This window comes from Sphaeramia orbicularis, chromosome 8 (genome assembly GCF_902148855.1).
Source record: "Sphaeramia orbicularis chromosome 8, fSphaOr1.1, whole genome shotgun sequence".
Taxonomy (NCBI): Eukaryota; Metazoa; Chordata; class Actinopteri; order Kurtiformes; family Apogonidae; genus Sphaeramia; species Sphaeramia orbicularis.
In genome coordinates, this window is record NC_043964.1 from 53388945 (window position 1) to 53407691 (window position 18747).

At 40.5% G+C, this 18747-nt stretch overlaps 1 protein-coding gene across 1 annotated transcript; it reads left to right on the forward strand.

Annotated features, from left to right (window-relative positions):
• Positions 1-6534: 6534 nt before the first annotated feature.
• On the forward strand, positions 6535-17715 carry LOC115424884 (bryoporin-like). Its single transcript, XM_030142281.1, has 4 exons — positions 6535-6768; positions 12444-12511; positions 15421-15561; positions 16803-17715. Exons 1-4 carry the CDS (start codon positions 6535-6537, stop codon positions 17209-17211), a joined length of 852 nt encoding a protein of 283 aa, XP_029998141.1. The 3' UTR covers positions 17212-17715.
• Positions 17716-18747: the final 1032 nt, after the last annotated feature.

Below are 18747 nucleotides of genomic sequence, written 5' to 3' on the forward strand. Positions count from 1 at the left end.
TCGCCGGCCGTGGGAGAGCTCACCTTTATTAGACTCCATGGAGGCGGTGCTCTGATGACGTGGCTGAGGACATGTCGGTTGTGTGACGGGACGAGCAGCCGACCAGAGCGAGGGGATGGCGGCGCCGGTGCTGCCGTGTGTCCTCACGACAAACCGACGCCGGGACCCTCGGTGGATGTAGCAAGGTTGACCCAGAAGTCCGTTCTGGACGATGGAGGAGAGGCCTTTTGGAACACCACCGCAGATGAGGCTCCGGAGCTGCCAGGCAGAGTAGAGCACCATGGTCGCTATGAGGCAGGGCACCGGTGCTAGCTGTTAGCTGCCAGCTATCGGCTACCGGGCTGGAAGTTGGTGGCTGCTGGCATGACAGTCAACGTTTAAAGGTGGTCTGGTGAAAGACGTCCAGCGGCAGAGTGGCTGACGGTAAAAAGTCGCACCATGTAGCGGTCCCAGGAGCAACTAGTCCCAGACTCCAGGTGTTACACTCGGTCTAGGGGTTGCTGAGACGCAACATGGTTTGAGACTCCCCTCCCTCCATGTCCCTTAACAAACAGGAGCAAATTAACAAAATGACCAGCAACCACGGCACTGCAGTATGAGATATTTATTTACAAAAAAAGAAAAATTAAATCAGGTAGGGAATCATAATATTCTACAAACACAAACGAAGGAAACCAAAATACATCAATCTTACCTAACAATAAACTTAAAGAAAAAGATTCCCTCCTTGTATAGCTGGTTTTACAAAGTTCTAACAAAAATCACAAAAGGCTGGTCTGCACAGAGGGAGAGGTGGAATGAGAGGAGTCTCCCTGGAGGAATGAAGATCTGGCTTTAAATTTCCCAGCTCAATCTCCGAAGCACCAATCAGCTGCAGCCAGCAGAGCAACAGCACACCTGCAGCTCATCCTCCTTTAACTACTATCTGTTGGAGGGAAAAAACAGAGCACACCCACACACAAGGAAGAGGACAGAAAAACTACAAAAATACAACAGAACAAATGACACAGCCCATTACAGAATAAAAAAAACCTAACCCTTAACACCAGGGCTTTGGAAGCAGCCGTTGCTAAAGACTGCCTCGGTGTTCAGAGGCAGCTACGACGGGCAGGTTTTGTCCCGCATTCACTATTAGAGACGCGGTCGGCAGGCAACGACCTGACATGCAGTGCAGTCGGTAAAGGCAGTAAGTTTTTACTTAACGGAGAACCTTGAATGGTGGCTTTAAGCAGAGATTTACCAACAGAGGCAAAGCAGCGAAACGGTGGCAGAGAAGCGGCGGACAATCAGCGCCAGTGTCCTCTCTAGCCGCCATCCAAATGGTACCTGCTGCCATGAGCCGATATCAAACATTGTTGGCTTTACCTCTGGATGGCATGTGAGCATGGACGTGTGAGCCCAGTGGATTACCTTTGAGTGTGGTGACACGGGGATGAACAAATGGTTACGTGGACACCCACTAGGTACCGAACTCACAACATTTGTCCTTGGCTGACCTCAATACTGCCCTAATGACATGAACAGAATATCATAAACAAGGGCAGCATAAATAATACCAGCAACAAATCCACACACCATCAGTTGTTCACATTAAGCTCCTGTGACAGAATGACTGCATCAGAGTAAAGTAAATGTTCTGTTTCTGTTTTCCTTCTTCCCTTACCAGTAAAATACAGTGGTAAGTTTCCCGTCTTGGCAGCACCACACTGCCACCTACTGGATAAAAGTAACATGCAGGAGAAATTACACCAAACGTAATATACCAGTTTGATGTAAAACTAGAAATAACCTACACCCTCTTACAGGCTAAACTTGAGCAGGTTACATAGAATCACTGTGTGACTTCAGTTTTGAAAGGAGCTGATTTATCCTTATTCACTAAAGGAACATCATGTTAGTTTTTGATGTGTATTTATATGGCATATATAGTCTATGGGAAATTGTAAATGATCTAATGATTGCAAAATCATCTAAAAATCATCATTTATCTAAAATTATTGACAACAAATGTTTAAATAATGACAATGGGTCTAGTTCCTGTGATTCCATTGTGTAATGGGCAGTGGAATAACTATTGGTTTCCATTTGTGGTGACTGCTGACTGAGATAAGGGATGAGATTTAATAAATCCTGGAATTTAGCCTGGTCTGGAGCAGGCTAACTCCACAGAATAAACCTCCATGGTAACTTATGTCATAACATATCCCACTTTCCACTAACCTGCTTTTTTGCGACCAGATCTTGGATAAGTTGAGCCAGCAATGGCCTCCTGGAACCAGGAAAACACATGACTGTTACATCATTACTCACATCCTCATAGTACAACAACTTCCTCCAAAATCTTTGAGATGAAAGGGCGTCTAAATTGGAATGGACAGTGAGCAGCGCTGAGGGGTTAACATTTTTTCAGCATAGGTGTGTTGGCTTCTACACAGCAGCTAATGGTCAGTGGATGGCTGTTAGCTTAAGGGTTTAGCATTGGCGCCTTTAATAGCACCACCACTTTTATCAAAGTGGACTGTGTTATAGTCATGTCCATTTAGTAGAAAATAAGTACAAAATACATGTTTTTAATGGAAGCTGTTATGACTTTAGACGGTGAAAAATAATTATTCACGTGCCAATTTGTTTCCGGGTTATGCTTCTCTCACAGTGCCAAAAGAATTGCAACCACACCTTTGTTTGGCATCCTTGTCATACGTAGTTTCTGTTTTTGAAGCCAGTTTCCTTGTTTAACTAGTTTAAGGGGAATCCACATACATGATGATGCCAAAAAACATTAACTGTGATGATCTGTGATGAAACTCCATCCACTGAGAGGAGACGCATCAGCCCAAACATCACCGTTTGTGATTTTCCATCCATCCATTTTCTGAACCACTTATTGGTTGTGAGGGTCACAGGATCGTTGGAGCCTGTCCCAAATACTTATGTGCAAAGGAGGGTTCACCGTGGACATGTCACCTGTCTATCACAGGGCACTTGATGTTTTAATTACGCTTTATCATCATCATCATCATATTGTTGTTGACACAAGTCATCGTCTTTAAATGAAAAGAGGGACCATGTAGACCAGGGCTGTCATAGTCATTTTAGTTCAGGTTCCACATTCAGACCAATATGATCTCAAATGGATCAGAACCAGTAAAAGATTAACAATGAAACAAGTAAAATTACATTCTGAAAACATTTACATCTACAAAGTTTCTTTAAAAATGGAAAGAACATGACATAAACAACTTGAAATTTCTCAAGAAAATAAGTGCAATTCGACTAATATTCTGCTTCAGTTGATCATTTACACATGTACATTACAACTTACAGATGACAGTGAATCTACAACTATATAAAACATTTAATAGCAGGCAGACTATTGTTAAAATTACACTGATTTATATTAAGACATTTCAGGTTGTTAATGTTCGTTCAGATTATTCACATTTTTTGTGAAAGGATAGGTTTTAAATGTAAACATTTTCATGTAGTTTCACTTTTTGACACTAAAACAAAGAGAAAAATTTGGAGTCGTCATTATTTATAGGTTATTCTGATAGTATTTTACTGGTTGAACCCACTTTAGATCATTTTGGTCTGAATATGGAACCTGAACTAAAATGAGTTTGATAACTTTGATTGTTAATGTCTTCAGTGTAATTTTTGCATTTCACAACTTCATCCCAGGGGCTGAATGGGACCCTTTGGTGGGCCAGTTTTGGCCCACAGGCACATGTTTGACACCTGTGAGCCTATTTATACACATCAATAGTCACCTTTGACCAGATGTGATGATCATAAACTGAGTCCCAGTTACACTTTATCCATAATGAATAAATCACAGTCACAATTTGAATAAATAAATAAATAAACACACACACACACACATATATGTATATATATATATATATATATATATATATATATATATATATATATATATATATTTATTTATTTATTTATTTTTTTAATTAATTAATTAATTAATTAATTAATTAATTTATTTATTTTATTTTATTTATTTTTTTTGCAGAGAGCTAGTCAGGGCAGAAAACAGAAAAAAATGCACTGTCTAGAAAAGAAGCAGATAATCGATGTTTTTGTCAGTGAAATGAGGGGCACAGACTAAAAAGGACTAGAAACAGGGTTGCCAACTCCCAGAAAAAAAAATTAAGGGACACCTCGTTGACAGGGCCAGCCGACCCAACTGCCTTCACCCCTCCCAGGGTAGTGAATTATTTAGCCTTTTTTGTGTGTGTGAAAATGTGCGTCCCCTTTCAGCTCAACAGGGGACACAAACTTTTGTTTCTAAACACAGAACGATTCCTTTTTTCAAGGGATGGTTGGCAACCCTAACTAGAAATAATGAAACATAAGAAGCTGGAACATGGACACAGAATGATCTAGACCAGGGGTGTCCAAATCCAGACTTTGAAGGCTGGTATACTGCATGTTTTAGATAGTTCTCTCTTCCAGCACACCAGGAAGCCATTACATTGTTATCATTTTTCTGCAGAGCTTGATAATGAGCTGATCATTATCTGAATCAGGTGTGCTGGAAGAGGGAAATATGTAAAACTTGCAGGATACCAGCCCTTGAGGACTGGATTTGTCCACCCCTGATTTAGACAAACAAATGTTTGAGCAAATGGAAAATAGTTCAAAGTTTACTTGTATAATCTCATAAAGTTGCATTACGCACATTTACAGTTTGTTTGTTTTTTTTGTGTTTTTTTTTAATAAACAAGTTAAATACATTCCAGTGTGTTTTTCCTGTTTGTGGATCCACTTGTGTTCATTCATCTGTATTCAATCTGCTGCACTTCTGTGTCCCTGAGTCCATCAAACACATCCAGGTGTCATTCTGCCACTTCACCTGTGATGATACAGTTTAGAGGAAGATGATGGAGCTAAAAAGTGAAGTTACAAGTAGTAAACAAATGACAAAATAAAGAATTTTGGTGCTAGAAACTGTTAACATCTTAGCTAATTAGCACCACCTGCATCTGCTAAACAGGATGTTTATATATTTATTTAGTACAGAATAAGGTTTTTATGAGGCGTTTCCATATCTTCATATTTAGTTTATCAGTCCTTTATCTGTTCTGTTCAGTTCAGTGGAAGGTAAATGAAGTTATCATTTACGCCCATGCACAGCGGTCTTCAAGAACTACAGACAAAACATGATTAGAAACAGACGCAGCTGTTAATGACCACAGAGCTAACACAGTTTGACTTAAGAGTTCAAACCCATTTCCATCTGCTCAGAAACACAGTTTGTGATGATTAAAATAGTCTCCGGCTCATCCATTTCTATTGTAGGTTGCACGTCTTGGATTTGTTTGGACCTGGAACCAGGAAAACACATGACTGTTACATCATTACTCACATCCTCATAGTACAACAACTTCCTCCAAAATCTTTGAGATGAAAGGGCGTCTAAATTGGAATGGACAGTGAGCAGCACTGAGGGGTTAACATTTTTTCAGCATAGGTGTGTTGGCTTCTACACAGCAGCTAATGGTCAGTGGATGACTGTTAGCTTAAAGGTTTAGCATTGGCGCCTCTAATAGCACCACCACTTTTATCAAAGTGGACTGTGTTATAGTCATGTCCATTTAGTAGAAAATAAGTACAAAATACATGTTTTTAATGGAAGCTGTTATGACTTTAGACGGTGAAAAATAATTATTCACGTGCCAATTTGTTTCCGGGTTATGCGTCTCTCACAGTGCCAAAAGAATTGCAACCACACCTTTGTTTGGCATCCTTGTCATACGTAGTTTCTGTTTTTGAAGCCAGTTTCCTTGTTTAACTAGTTTAAGGGGAATCCACATACATGATGATGCCAAAAAACATTAATTGAGATGATCTGTGATTTTACATATATATATATATATATATATATATATATATATATATATATATATATATATGGTCAATATATGGTTACTACATTAACAGAACACTAAGAGAGTTCACCCAGAACTCCATGTGGCTATGGAACATGACTCTGGAGGCCAACTCAAAGCCAATAGCACAGGTGAGCAAGGAGACGCTCTGTCCCCCCTGCTGTTCTGCATAGGCCTAAACCCCCTCAGCCATATCATCACAAAGAGTGGCTTTGGGTACCGGTTCTGAAATGGAACAACCATCAGCCACCTCCTCTACATGAAGACGTCAAACTGTATGCCAAGAATGAGCGGATAAATCTGAGCGGATGGTATCCACAGGCAAAATGATCATCATGAAGAGGCAGAGGTCAGAGGTCACAGCCAACTGCCTCCAGAGGGTAAGGCAGGTCCTGAAAAGTCAGCTGAACAGCAAAAATAAGATCCAGGCTATTAACACCTATGCCCTACCAGTGATCAGATACCCCACTGGAATAATATCCTGGCCACTGGAAGAAGCACAAGCCACTGATATCAAGACAAGAAAGCTCTTTACCATGCATGGAAGGCCAGCATCTTGAGGCTAAACACAAAGCGAAAGGAGGGGGGCAGAGGACTAGTAAGTGTCAGAACTACCGTCCAGGAGGAAATGGCAAACCTCCAGGTATATGTCAAGAAGATGGCCGCCGATGACCAACTGCTTTGCGAATGCCTCAGGCAACAAAAGCCCAGTAAGGACGAGGAGCCCGAGGGGCTATCATGGAAGGACAAGCCCCTGCATGGCATGTACCGCCGGCAAATTGAGGAAGTGGCTGATATCGAGGAAACATACCAGCGGCTGGAAAAAGCTGGACTGAAAGACAGCACAGAGGCGCTACTCATGGTTGCACAAGAACAGACCCTGAACACCAGAGCAATAGAGGCCGGGGTCTACCACACCAGACAAGACCCCAGGTGTAGGCTGTGTAGAGAAGCCCCTGAGACAGTCCAGCACATCACAGCAGGGTGTAAGATGCTGGAAGGCAAGGCATACATGGAACAGCATAACCAGGTAGTGGGCATAGTGTACAGGAACATCTGTACTGAGTATGGACTGGAGGTCCCAGGGTCCAGATGGGAGCCACCTACCCAACACAGTAGTAGTGATAGATACAGCAATCCCAAGTGATAGCAACATCAGAAAGAAAGAACTCAAGAATTATCAAGGGCTAAAAGAGGAGACAGAGAAAATGTGGGGTGTGAAGGCAAAAGTGGTACCAGTAGTGACCCCCAAGCTGAGAGGATGGTTCCAGCAGATACCAGTGGCAGCTGCTTGTCCTTCAGACAGGGGAAGCTCATTGTCAGCTTACATAAAAAAAACGTTATTTAAACATACATTTGACCCTCTGTTCCTTTTTAAGAAAATGCTCAGTGACCTTATCGTACCAAGCAGGCGTCTTTTCCAGGACTGGACCAGTGTCCTCTGAATGTCCAGCAGAGCTGGGCTGCTCAGACGGCCTTGGCCCAGTGTGTTGTGGGTGTAAGACTTCAGCCTTTTTAAACTAGAGATGCTCCTTTCACTGCGACCTAGCCGACAGTTTGATTAATTTAACTATCTACAAAACGATATTAAACTCAAACAAGAAATGATTAAATTATGAAACTGAAACAAGAAAACGCTGAAATTATGTTAAATTGAAACAAGGAAGTCCAATGAGTGTGTTTTATTTACAGTGAAAGAAATGAACAAGTAATTTCATAGTGGTTTCTCTCTCAATTTCGCAGCAGAATGCGCGACAGTATTAAACTGAACTGTGTCAAGTGAAGGAGTAGATCTGAAAACAGCTGTCAATCAAACAGGATTCAGCCTTTCAATCAGCACGTGGGATTCTGGTGTCCAGTCCGGCCGAGCTCCGCCCACAGCTCCATTCACCCCCAGAGACGCCCTGCGTCCGGGGGTGGGACAACATCGTGACATTTATCCAATTACCGTCCAGTTTTGAGGCAATGAAAAAAACTGTTCCACTCTGTCCCATTGAAGCCCATTGACTTCGGACAAATGCACTGAGTAGAGATCGTGTGAGAAAACAGAGACACGGGAATGGAGGAGAAGTGAACAACATCGAGTCCGTTGATTTGTGATAAATCTGATTCTGAACGAACTCATCTTTGAGATGAACGTGTTCTAACACATTTGTAGTTAATAAAATGCCAACACAACCGTACATATTTAACCATTTAATATTCATAATTTTAGGGGAAGCCGGGCTTCCCTTGCAGTCTGTGAGAAATTGCCACTGGCAGATACCAGGAACAACATCAGAGATCTCTGTTTAAAAAGAGAACAGTCCCAGGAACTAGTGATGTGCGGGTTGTTGTTTTGTTTTTTTTAATTGTATTCTAGTCTATTGTAGAATTATTTGACCCATCCCAAACTGCCCCACACCACTATTTTTACTACCCAACCTGTACCCGCAACCAGTTAATTAGCTAAAGTGGCCAAGTGTCACAGCTTGGCGCTCTTGTGATGACAGTCCACAGGTTATGCAAGTTATGTTTTACTAGCCACCAAATAATATAAAATATAATAGGCTATATATCATTAAATATTTTAACCTGCTATAAGGAATTTATACATGATACTGTACATATTTTTGTGTCTCTGCTCAATCAATGACCTACCCCAACTCACCTCGTAAATAACATGACATGTTTTTGACCTGCGGGTTACCCAAGAGACCCGCTGATCCGTGTATCACTACCAGGAAGGGCTAAGATTCTGAACAGAACCCTCAGGCTCCCAGGCCTCTAGTCAAGGACCCGAGCCTAAAGGATGGTCAACACTGCCCAGGTGGGCAGGAACACGGTTATATATACAGTCGTGAAAAAATCATTCAACTGTCAAACCCAATCAAAAACAATCGTTACACAATGAAGTACTAACTCCTGTGTGTATCATGTGACTAAAACAGACAAAAAATAAAACATGGAATATCTAAAAGCACTGTTTTTGTCAGTACAATACCATAGATATTGATGGAAGAACTGAAGTGATTTTGGTTATTATCAAGAAAACATGGAAAATGGATAGATATCAAACTAGTATGAGCTATTCTTGTTATCATCATATTTGTCCAAACAAACTCACCTTTAGTTGTACAAAGCATTAAAATGAACAAGAAATTGAAGAAAACAAGGGTGGTCTAATATGTTTTCTGTGACTACCACCCCTCAATAACTGTTTTATCGTTATAAAAACTATCTTATTATGCAGAAATGCAGTATAAAGAGCCGTTGCATCGCAGATAGATAACTTGTGTAGCCACAATAAATGCCTTTACTGAATAAACTAGAAAAGCACTCGGAGAGCGCAGACCTCCCCCAAGGCAGAGCAGTGCCCCCCGATCACCACCAAAATTTAATTATTTGTTCCTTGTGCCAGTATCAACATTTCCTGAAATTTTCATCCAAATCCGTCCATAAATTTTTGAGTTATCTTGCACACGGACAGACAGACAGACAAACCAACGCTAGCAAAAACAGAACCTCCTTGGCAGAGGTAACAAACCCGGGGTGCACACATCTCCTTCTACCGCAGCTACAGCTGCGACACACATGAAGCCTCAGTCACAAATGCCGTTATGTATGAACGCAGTACGAAACCCCCTTTTGCACTAACGAATGAACTACATGAGAAAAACGCATGGCGTCTGTGGATCAGGAGGTCTTTTCCAGGACCCATATGTTCCTGCGGTGACTGCAAGTAGAACACATTATCTTGTTATTAGAGGTCCCATATGACATTCACATGAACGAACACACACAGGTGGATGCAAGGTGCAGTGCAGCAGTAGTACGACATTTGTGGCGTTCTTAGAGGGGTCGAATACAAACTGTCAAGACGAAGGGAATGACTGGTCTCAAATGCATGGTGCAGAATGTATAAAGAATAAAGTCTTTTATTAACAGAAAAATTAACTTGAAACAAATCTGCAGAGATAATGCAGTCCACCGGGACGAGGATCAGGCTGATGGATGTGCGTGTTGGACAGTTAGTGTTTTTAACGTTCACTTCTGTCTGTTATTCTTGTGTATCTTTGTTTTATTCTTATACCTTCTACTTCAAATTTCTTGATTTGATGTCTTATTATCACTCATAACTTCTAACAGTACAGATCCGTTTTCGCGCAGTAATGTGTGATTTCAGCGCACGATCCCAAACACAGAAAACGCACATTCACAAAAGGCTTAATGTAAAAATAGGTTAACATAGTTTAAGGTCTGAAAAGAGCATCAATAATCACCAAAGTATGCATGGACATCTGTAATACTGGGATAGGCTACAGTGCCTCTGCGACCGTCTGGAGGATAAAGCGGTTCAGAAAATAAATGAATGAATGAAATAATGAATGAACAGTACTTTAACAGTAAGGTTAGGGTTTTTTTTGTTGTTTTGTTTTTTTTGCAGAGGTGAAAGTGGACATGACTACAGATGTTCACACGAACTTTGGTGCTGTTTGATCACTGTTCTGGGACATTAAACTACATTAAGTTAGGTTTTTAGTAAGCACTTTAGAATGTCTCTCTTCTTCTGCTGCTGTCGGACTGAAACAGAGTTAGATCTTCAAACCATCGACTTGGGAGCGCCATGAGTTTCACATAGGGCTGACATGCATTGACCTTATGACAACATAATTCATGAAGAGTCCGTAGGTCTGACGTAGGAAGGTCTCAAGGCACCCTTATGAAGACCATAACAACTGTATACGGTGTTAGTACGACTCAAAATCAAGCCATTTTCTCATGGTGGCCTCAAGATGTTCTTGCATGTTCTTGAACAGCAGCCGAACTGACTTCGTAAGACAGCCGTAAGAAACTACTGCTGCCTCCACGAATGTCTACGAACTTCAGTACTCATACAAACTGGGAGATTCGTACGAACCCATTGTTCATACGAAGCTTTGTGACTGAGGCTTAAAGAAGCATCAATAATAACCTTATTAACTTGCAATATTATTTAGGAAAATAGCAACATTTCACTCACCAAAAACTCTGATTTGTACACAAAATCCACCCTCCTTTCTTACCTCAAAAAGACTTCAACTCCTCTGTTGTACAGATTATCTGTGCAGGTACCGCTCGTAGTTCGTGCAGTGAAAGTGACAGACAAATCCTTTTCATAGTTGTGACCCGCTTGCTAGCTTCGGAATTGTCCGACCTTTCTTAACGATGTCCAGCTTTTCTGGAAAAGTCCGTCTTGAAAATGGCTTTGAAATCTGCAACCAAATCCATTTCTTCTCCTCCTTCAGCCATTGTGGGTTGACAAAACAGCTGTTAAACCAACACAATTATATTTCTGTTTGTGCAGCTCACTACAGATGCGGTTTGCTAGCTTTGGCTAGTCTGCTCTCTGACTATCCAATCAAAGGGTGTGAATACGCTGACGTCACCGTACGCCTGCTAGAGGGCCTTGGTGTCAGCAACTCAAAATCTGATTGGTTGAAGCAACAGCGTCATTGAGACTTATGCTTTGCTTAGAGGGCTAGCAGAACTGATTGTGAAGGCCTCCACCCTGCCTGGCAACGAATGATGGCTGAAATGTGATTGGTTAAATGGTTTAATATGAAAATACATGTCTGGAAGCAGCACAACCAGGGGAAAAGCTCTGAAAGGAAGCAGACAGACCATTTGGAATTATTGAATAAGTATTCATGGGCAAAATTTTATTAACATCAGTCTGTGATTCAGATATTTTTTAGGCCAGCAGAGAAGGTCTTGCAGGCCCTGACGGCCCACCACTGATAACTCCCTAAAAATATTTGGATTTAGACCAGTGTTTCTCAATGCCCTCCAGGGGGTATTTGGAATGAGAAAACTGAGAGGGGGGGTGCTGACACCGAAATGGTGGGTGTTAGTCGTATAAGTCAATGGCCAATTACCGTGCACTGCCCCCCCCGGTTGCAAGGGGGGCCCTACATATGCTATGTATAGAAGCTCTGTCAGCCCCCCCACCCTGCTCGAGAACTTGTTTTGGAGGGGGGGTGGATGCAACAAGAAGGATAATGTGGTACGCCCCCCAATCACACAGTTTTTTTCGGCAGGGGGCAGCAGGAAGCTCATGATGATGGAAAGGGACATTTGCTCAAAAAAGGTTGACAAACACTGTTTTAGACATATTTTATCTCTATAAATGTCATCTAACAGAACAGTCTGTGAACCTGGACATAGAGACTGTATATCATATGAACTCTTCAGGACATTTCCTCATATCTGTGACAGTGATGCTTTACTATCAGCACACTACCATCATCCCTTCTTCCTCTTACTGAGGTGTCTTTGTGAAGAAACAAACTTCCTCCACTCCGTTCCCCACCCCTCTTCAGCAGTTTAAATACTGAACATTCCATCAGTTTGTGGCCGTCTTTCTCAGGTGTTCACAGCAGGTAAGATGAGCTGAGTGATTCTGCATCAACTGAACAAATTTGAACTGTGAGCACTGTAATGGAACAGGTCTTTCATGAAATTGATTGTCTGTACTAATTATATTTATTACTCTTAATTAACTCTTGTCTCCTGCAGGGGATCAAGGACAGCCATTTTACAGAAGTAAACACTACTATCACAGATTGTGTTCAGACTGTTCTGAGGTAGGTGAAGACTGAAAAGACTAGGACATCCAAAAATAATATAGTAGAATACAGCTGATATGCAAGCTTTACACGGATAATACTGAGAGGGTGTCGGTGATGGGAAGGGTATCACAAGTTGGTTTTCCTTTGGACATACAGTAAACTTTATTTACTTACTTTACTAAATATCGAAAAAACAGAAGTGTGTAATGTCAGTTTTTCCATTAACTCACAAATGTGATGATTTGTTTATTTATTATCGTGAGATGACATGAGAAGTCATGCCATAAACATGGTGACGAACATAAATATTGTGTTGATTTAGAGATATATTAATTATTATTATATATTACCCCACTATCTTGTGCTAAATTAAAAAAGAATTGGGTTTCCTGGTGTGTCCACACATACAGCACCATGTTTCTTTTTAAATTCTTCTTCTTCGCTTGTTGTATTGTCCGTCAACATCCGTTTTTTTTTTAATTCACCTGACTCTAGTAGTGAAAAAAGGTCTGCACATTGTTGCTTTGCATCATACACCCTTTGCACTGTGCTCCGAAAACCACCTCTTGTCAGCGCAAAAACTTTTGATCGAAAAACAAGAGTTTTGTCAAAATTGTCGTTTTTCCATTAGGTAAATTTTTATGGGCAAATTATATTTGCACAATTTGAGGGTCAACGGAAAAGCGAGTACAGAACAGGTGGGAATGGCAGGTTGTGGTGATTTCTCTGGAGGTCGTCTGCAGAAAAGATGCTGTTGTTCACATTAGCCCCTTTTCCACATCACTTCTGTTCCTGGAAAATATCACCTTTAATCTGTAATGTCATCTGTGTAAACCAGGTATGTCCAAAGTCCGGCCCGGGGGCCAATCACGGCCCGCGGTCAGATTTTATACGGCCCACAGCTTGGGTTTTATATTGTATTATTTATGGCCCGCTTGGACTGTTGATCCGAGTCCATGAATCATAAAAGGTTCAAAATGCAGTTCCTCCTTTCACCTCATGGTGGCAGCACCACTCTAACTCTATCTGGCTCTGTGGCCTCACCGTGAACCTTTTTCGCTAATTTCTAACCACGGCACCTGTAAATAAAAAAACGAAAGTTGACAGCGAGGGCCACCGCTTCCAGGAGTGATGGGAATTACAATTTTTTCCCCTGAAAATCGAGGCGATTGTGTTTGCCTAATTTGTCAAGAGACTGTTGCCTTGTTTAAGAAATTCAATGTAAAGAGACACGAGCAGACAAAACATGCTAATGCATACGACAAGCTAGCAGGGAGTGAGCGTTCCGAAAAAGTGAAGTAAATTCAAGCTGCTTTAAACTCACAACAGTGACTCTTCATGTGAACCTGGGAGTTCAATGAATTCACCACCAAGGCAGGATACCAAGTTGCCAGGTTAGTTGCCTCTAACTGCTGGTGTTATGTACTTGTAGATGTGACACAAAATATTATTTTCTAAATGATTTTGTGAAAGACAAGAGTAAGAGTCATATGTTTTCATCTTAAACGTTAACAAACTTTGCATTACTGAGTAATATATGAGTAATGATTACTCATATAAGTCATGTTTAAAATGAATGTGGGGTTAAGAATTTTATCAACTTGGATGTTTAAGATACTCTATACAGTTTGTTCTATGTTATCTGACTCCAGATGTGAAAGGAAGGCAGAATTGTTTTTTCTTTTTTAATTTGTTCACACCTGAGTGGCTTAGATTTGGTTACACTGCCATTTAAAAAAATGATATTGTGACAATGAAAATACAATTGTTGTAGAACAGCGCATTTATATGTAATTTTTACTGTTTAAAAAATGTCTGAAGGGACCACTGGCCCCTGGCAATGTCCACATTATCAGATCTGGCCCTCTTTAAAAAAAGTTTGGACACCCCTGGTGTAAACAAAATGGTGAATCCTTCGGTCCCACCTCTGTCACGGCTCTGTAACTCCTCTGGAGGTAGTAACGGAGCCCTGATAAAGGTGGAACCAGGATTCAGGAATGCTCTGCAAAAAGAACACCTCTCATTCCCCAACCAAGGTGGAACGTTTTGATGATGTATTGCATGTGCGGGATTTAAAAATGAGCATGGGCCGTGCATAGTAAACAAACATATCAACGCCACCAGACGGATGTCAAACCGGGGATATGCTGAGATCCACCAGCTGTTGTCACTTCGGACGGAGGACTCTTTCCATGCTAACATTTGTGGAACGGTGAAAGACAGACTGACTCTGTGAGGTTAACAACACCACTATGCTCAGGGTATTTCCGACGCACAAGTTATACTTCACACTATACGCTGCACCTCTGCCCCTTTGATTGGGGAACGCACCTTTTTTTCCGGGATCTCTGTGTAACAACATACTGTATATTACCCCGCCTCCCAAAGGGAAGGCAAGGAGAATTGTTTTGGTTCAATTTGTTTGTTTGTTAACACTTTAGCAGCAAAACTATTAGTTGAATTCATTCCAATTTGGGTTTATAGATTGCCAGTGACCCAGAATAGATGTGATTACCTTTTGGGAAAAGTAGGTTGAAGTTCAAATGTTTTCTAAATTGTTCTTAATCTTTTTTCTTCTCCCATTACTTATAAAGGGCAAAATTTCAAATGTCTATGAAAACATCCAGTTGGTTTCTATTTACTTCAGAAGTGGCACATATATAGAGGTAATTGATATGCTGACATCAGCACATGCATAAACCTGATGACATCAGCTGGATCGATGCCAAAATAAGCTACAATACGTGCGAGGGGCGGGGTTTGTTGTGCCTAGAACCACTTGTTTAATTTAATGAACTGACTTTGTAGCTTTGAAAAGATCTTGAAGTAACCATAACTGACACTTTTTGTCAGGAGAAATCGGCAGTCTTTGAAAATAACCCATCCTCTTATTTGCTTGTGTTTCTTTTTTTTTTAAAAAACAGATTCACCATTGCCATGGCATCTGCAGCTGTGGCGGCAGCCATCGCCGCTGGTGAAGCAATTGTTAAAATGATTCCAACATATCGCCAGTGCGCCATTTGTATTGACAATAAAACCAAAAACTACATCCTCTCCGAACCCAGGTATCTGATCATTGTATTATTTATGGAAAATGAAACAAAACACAGACAAAACAAAACAAAAAACCTTTGATCTTGAATGAATACAAACAAAAGTCTGGACATGTTGAATCAGGTGGTTCTTTTCTAACAGGGGTCTGGGATTCAAAACAATCATGATAAATGTCAGAATAGAGTTTTACATTGGGATAAAGGTCTGTGTATCTTTTGGTAATAGGATTTTCTTTACAGGAACAAAAGAAAAACTAGGGGTTAATTGATTTTCGTTTTAAAATAGACAAATTAAAATTGAATTTCAAGGTATTTTTCTTTTTCAATGTCAAAACAGATAAACCAAATTTAAAACATGAATTGATTTTTTTTTCTCTAATAATAAAAATGAAGTTACTACCTGACAGAAATGGAAAAACAAACCAAAAACACCACTTTTTTCATTTTCTGAGACCGGATGTTGTCATTTTCAAGGAAAGAGCGCTAATGTCTAAGTCACAAAGATCCTTCCAAACAATGGGTTTATATGAATCTTCCACTTTGTACGAAATCTGGAGTTCATAGACATTCGTGGAGGGAGCATTAGTTTCTTGCGGCTCTCTTACAACGTTGGTACAGCTGCCATTCAGTTCATGAAGTGGCCATAGGTAAGATATAGGAAGGTCCCAAAGGCACCCTTACGAAGAATGTGACAACTGTATGGTCTTTGTATAACACAAAATCACGCAATTTTCTCACGGAGGCCTCAAGTTGCTCTTGCAAATTGAACGGCAGCAACACGTCAGATGACGCTTCTGAGGAAGACTGGAGTCACAGTCGAAACTGTCAAGCAGGTAACATCTAAAAACTATTCCTTGTCTGAACAAAAGAAAATATACTATATTTACATAAACAGAAGACAAAATGAACGTCGTTAGCGCTATTCAGGCTTACTTGAACCACATGATCATTGGAGCAGTGGCATCAAAACATGTGGTAACTCTCTTTATAGGGCTCTGATCATGTCTACAGCTGTAAGATGTCCTGTTCATGAGGATTGGACATAGAAAAATCAATATTAATAATCAGTATAATATTTATCCCATAATATAAAACTGTATTCTGGCATTAGTCATTATTGTTTTGTATCCCAGACCCCTGTTAGAAAAGAAACACCTGGAGTCAACGTGTCCACATACTTTTGACCTTTTGTGTATGAGTTAGGTCATTCTGATATGAGGCTAATCATATTATTTTACTATTGTCTTGACTAGGATGTACACTTACAGTGGACATTGCAAGGAACCTCTGACACCTGTGATTGGCCCTTCTGATGGCGGCGGTGGTGTGTTCGTCAAGACAAGTTACACAGCATGTGGGTCTGTCGGCGTCATCACTTACGATCTTCAGAGACAGGATACAGGGCAAACTGAGAAGATTGCGCTCATGTTCTCTGTGCCTTTTAATTTCAACTTTTATTCCAACCTTTACGCAGTGGGAATCTTTGACGAAAACACACCATGTAATTATGACCTGTATAAAAAGATGTATTACGATTCTGGCCCGTTTATCAGAGGTAAAGCGAGGGATGGGGAAATCAGGTATGGTGACAGCGATGTAAATGTCATAGCGACAATGTCAGATGAGTACACGCCTGTTATCAAACTGCAAATATTTGACTGAGTCAAGTTTTAATGAGTGCCAATGGGAGGGAGAGTACAGCACATTCTGGCAAACTGTAAAACCAAAGAAATACACACAAAAATGTCATATAAAAAAGACAATGCACTTTTTGTGTAGATACTGAGAGGGATATAGATCATTTTATTAACACAGTAATGGTATATATTATGATAGACAATGTTTAGTAAATTCAGTGGGGACAATGATTAAAAAATCAATATTATACTTTACATTTGATTATTTTACTATAAGCCTACTGTAACTCCACCTTAACCCTTTCACTGACGAACAGGATGTTTTGCTTACAGTTATACTTCTATCATAAGCATTTGAAAGTGTTAATACCCTGAAAAGGTTTTGCTTGTGGCTAAAACACAACCCAAATTGCTCAACGTTGGCTCAAATATACCTCTACCCTAACCAAAACTTCCATGAACTTTCACTGAAGGTTAGGGTTACATAAATAGATTGGACATTAAAAAACTGGAGATGATGGCTTAAACCAGGTATGTCCAAAGTCCGGCCCGGGGGCCAATCACGGCCCGCGGTCAGATTTTATACGGCCCACAGCTTGGGTTTTATATTGTATTATTTATGGCCCGCTTGGACTGTTGAACCGAGCACATGAATCATAAAAGGTTCAAAATGCAGTTCCTCCTTTCACCTCATGGTGGCAGCACCACTCTAACTCTATCTGGCTCTGTGGCCTCACCGTGAACCTTTTTCGCTAATTTCTAACCACGGCACCTGTAAATAAAAAAACGAAAGTTGACAGCGAGGGCCACCGCTTCCAGGAGTGATGGGAATTACAATTTTTTTTCACTGAAAATCGAGGCGATTGTGTTTGCCTAATTTGTCAAGAGACTGTTGCCTTGTTTAAGGAATTCAATGTAAAGAGACACGAGCAGACAAAACATGCTAACGCATACGACAAGCTAGCAGGGAGTGAGCGTTCCGAAAAAGTGAAGCGAATTCCAGCTGCTTTAAACTCACAACAGTGACTTTTCATGTGAACCTGTGAGTTCAATGAATTCACCACCAGGACAGGCTACCAAGTTGCCAGGTTAGTTGCCTCTAACTGCTGGTGTTATGTACCTGTAGATGTGACACAAAATATTATTTTCTAAATGATTTTGTGAAAGACAAGAGTAAGAGTCATATGTTTTCATCTTAAACGTTAACAGACTTTGCATTACTGAGTAATATATGAGTAATGATTACTCATATAAGTCATGTTTAAAATGAATGTGGGGTTAAGAATTTTATCAACTTGGATGTTTAAGATACTCTATACAGTTTGTTCTATGTTATCTGACTCCAGATGTGAAAGGAAGGCAGAATTGTTTTTTCTTTTTTAATTTGTTCACACCTGAGTGGCTTAGATTTGGTTACACTGCCATTTAAAAAAATGATATTGTGACAATGAAAATACAATTGTTGTAGAACAGCGCATTTATATGTAATTTTTACTGTTTAAAAAATGTCTGAAGGGACCACTGGCCCCTGGCAATGTCCACATTATCAGATCTGGCCCTC

Bases quoted from the DNA above. Each gene is read 5' to 3' on its own strand.
- LOC115424884 (XM_030142281.1), top strand. From the start codon at position 6,535: ATGGCAAACCTCCAGGTATATGTCAAGAAGATGGCCGCCGATGACCAA. The intron at 6,769-12,443 runs GTTGCACAAGAA...TGTCTCCTGCAG, and splicing joins GCACAGAGGCGCTACTCATG to GGGATCAAGGACAGCCATTT. The intron at 15,562-16,802 runs GTATCTGATCAT...TGTCTTGACTAG, and splicing joins TACATCCTCTCCGAACCCAG to GATGTACACTTACAGTGGAC.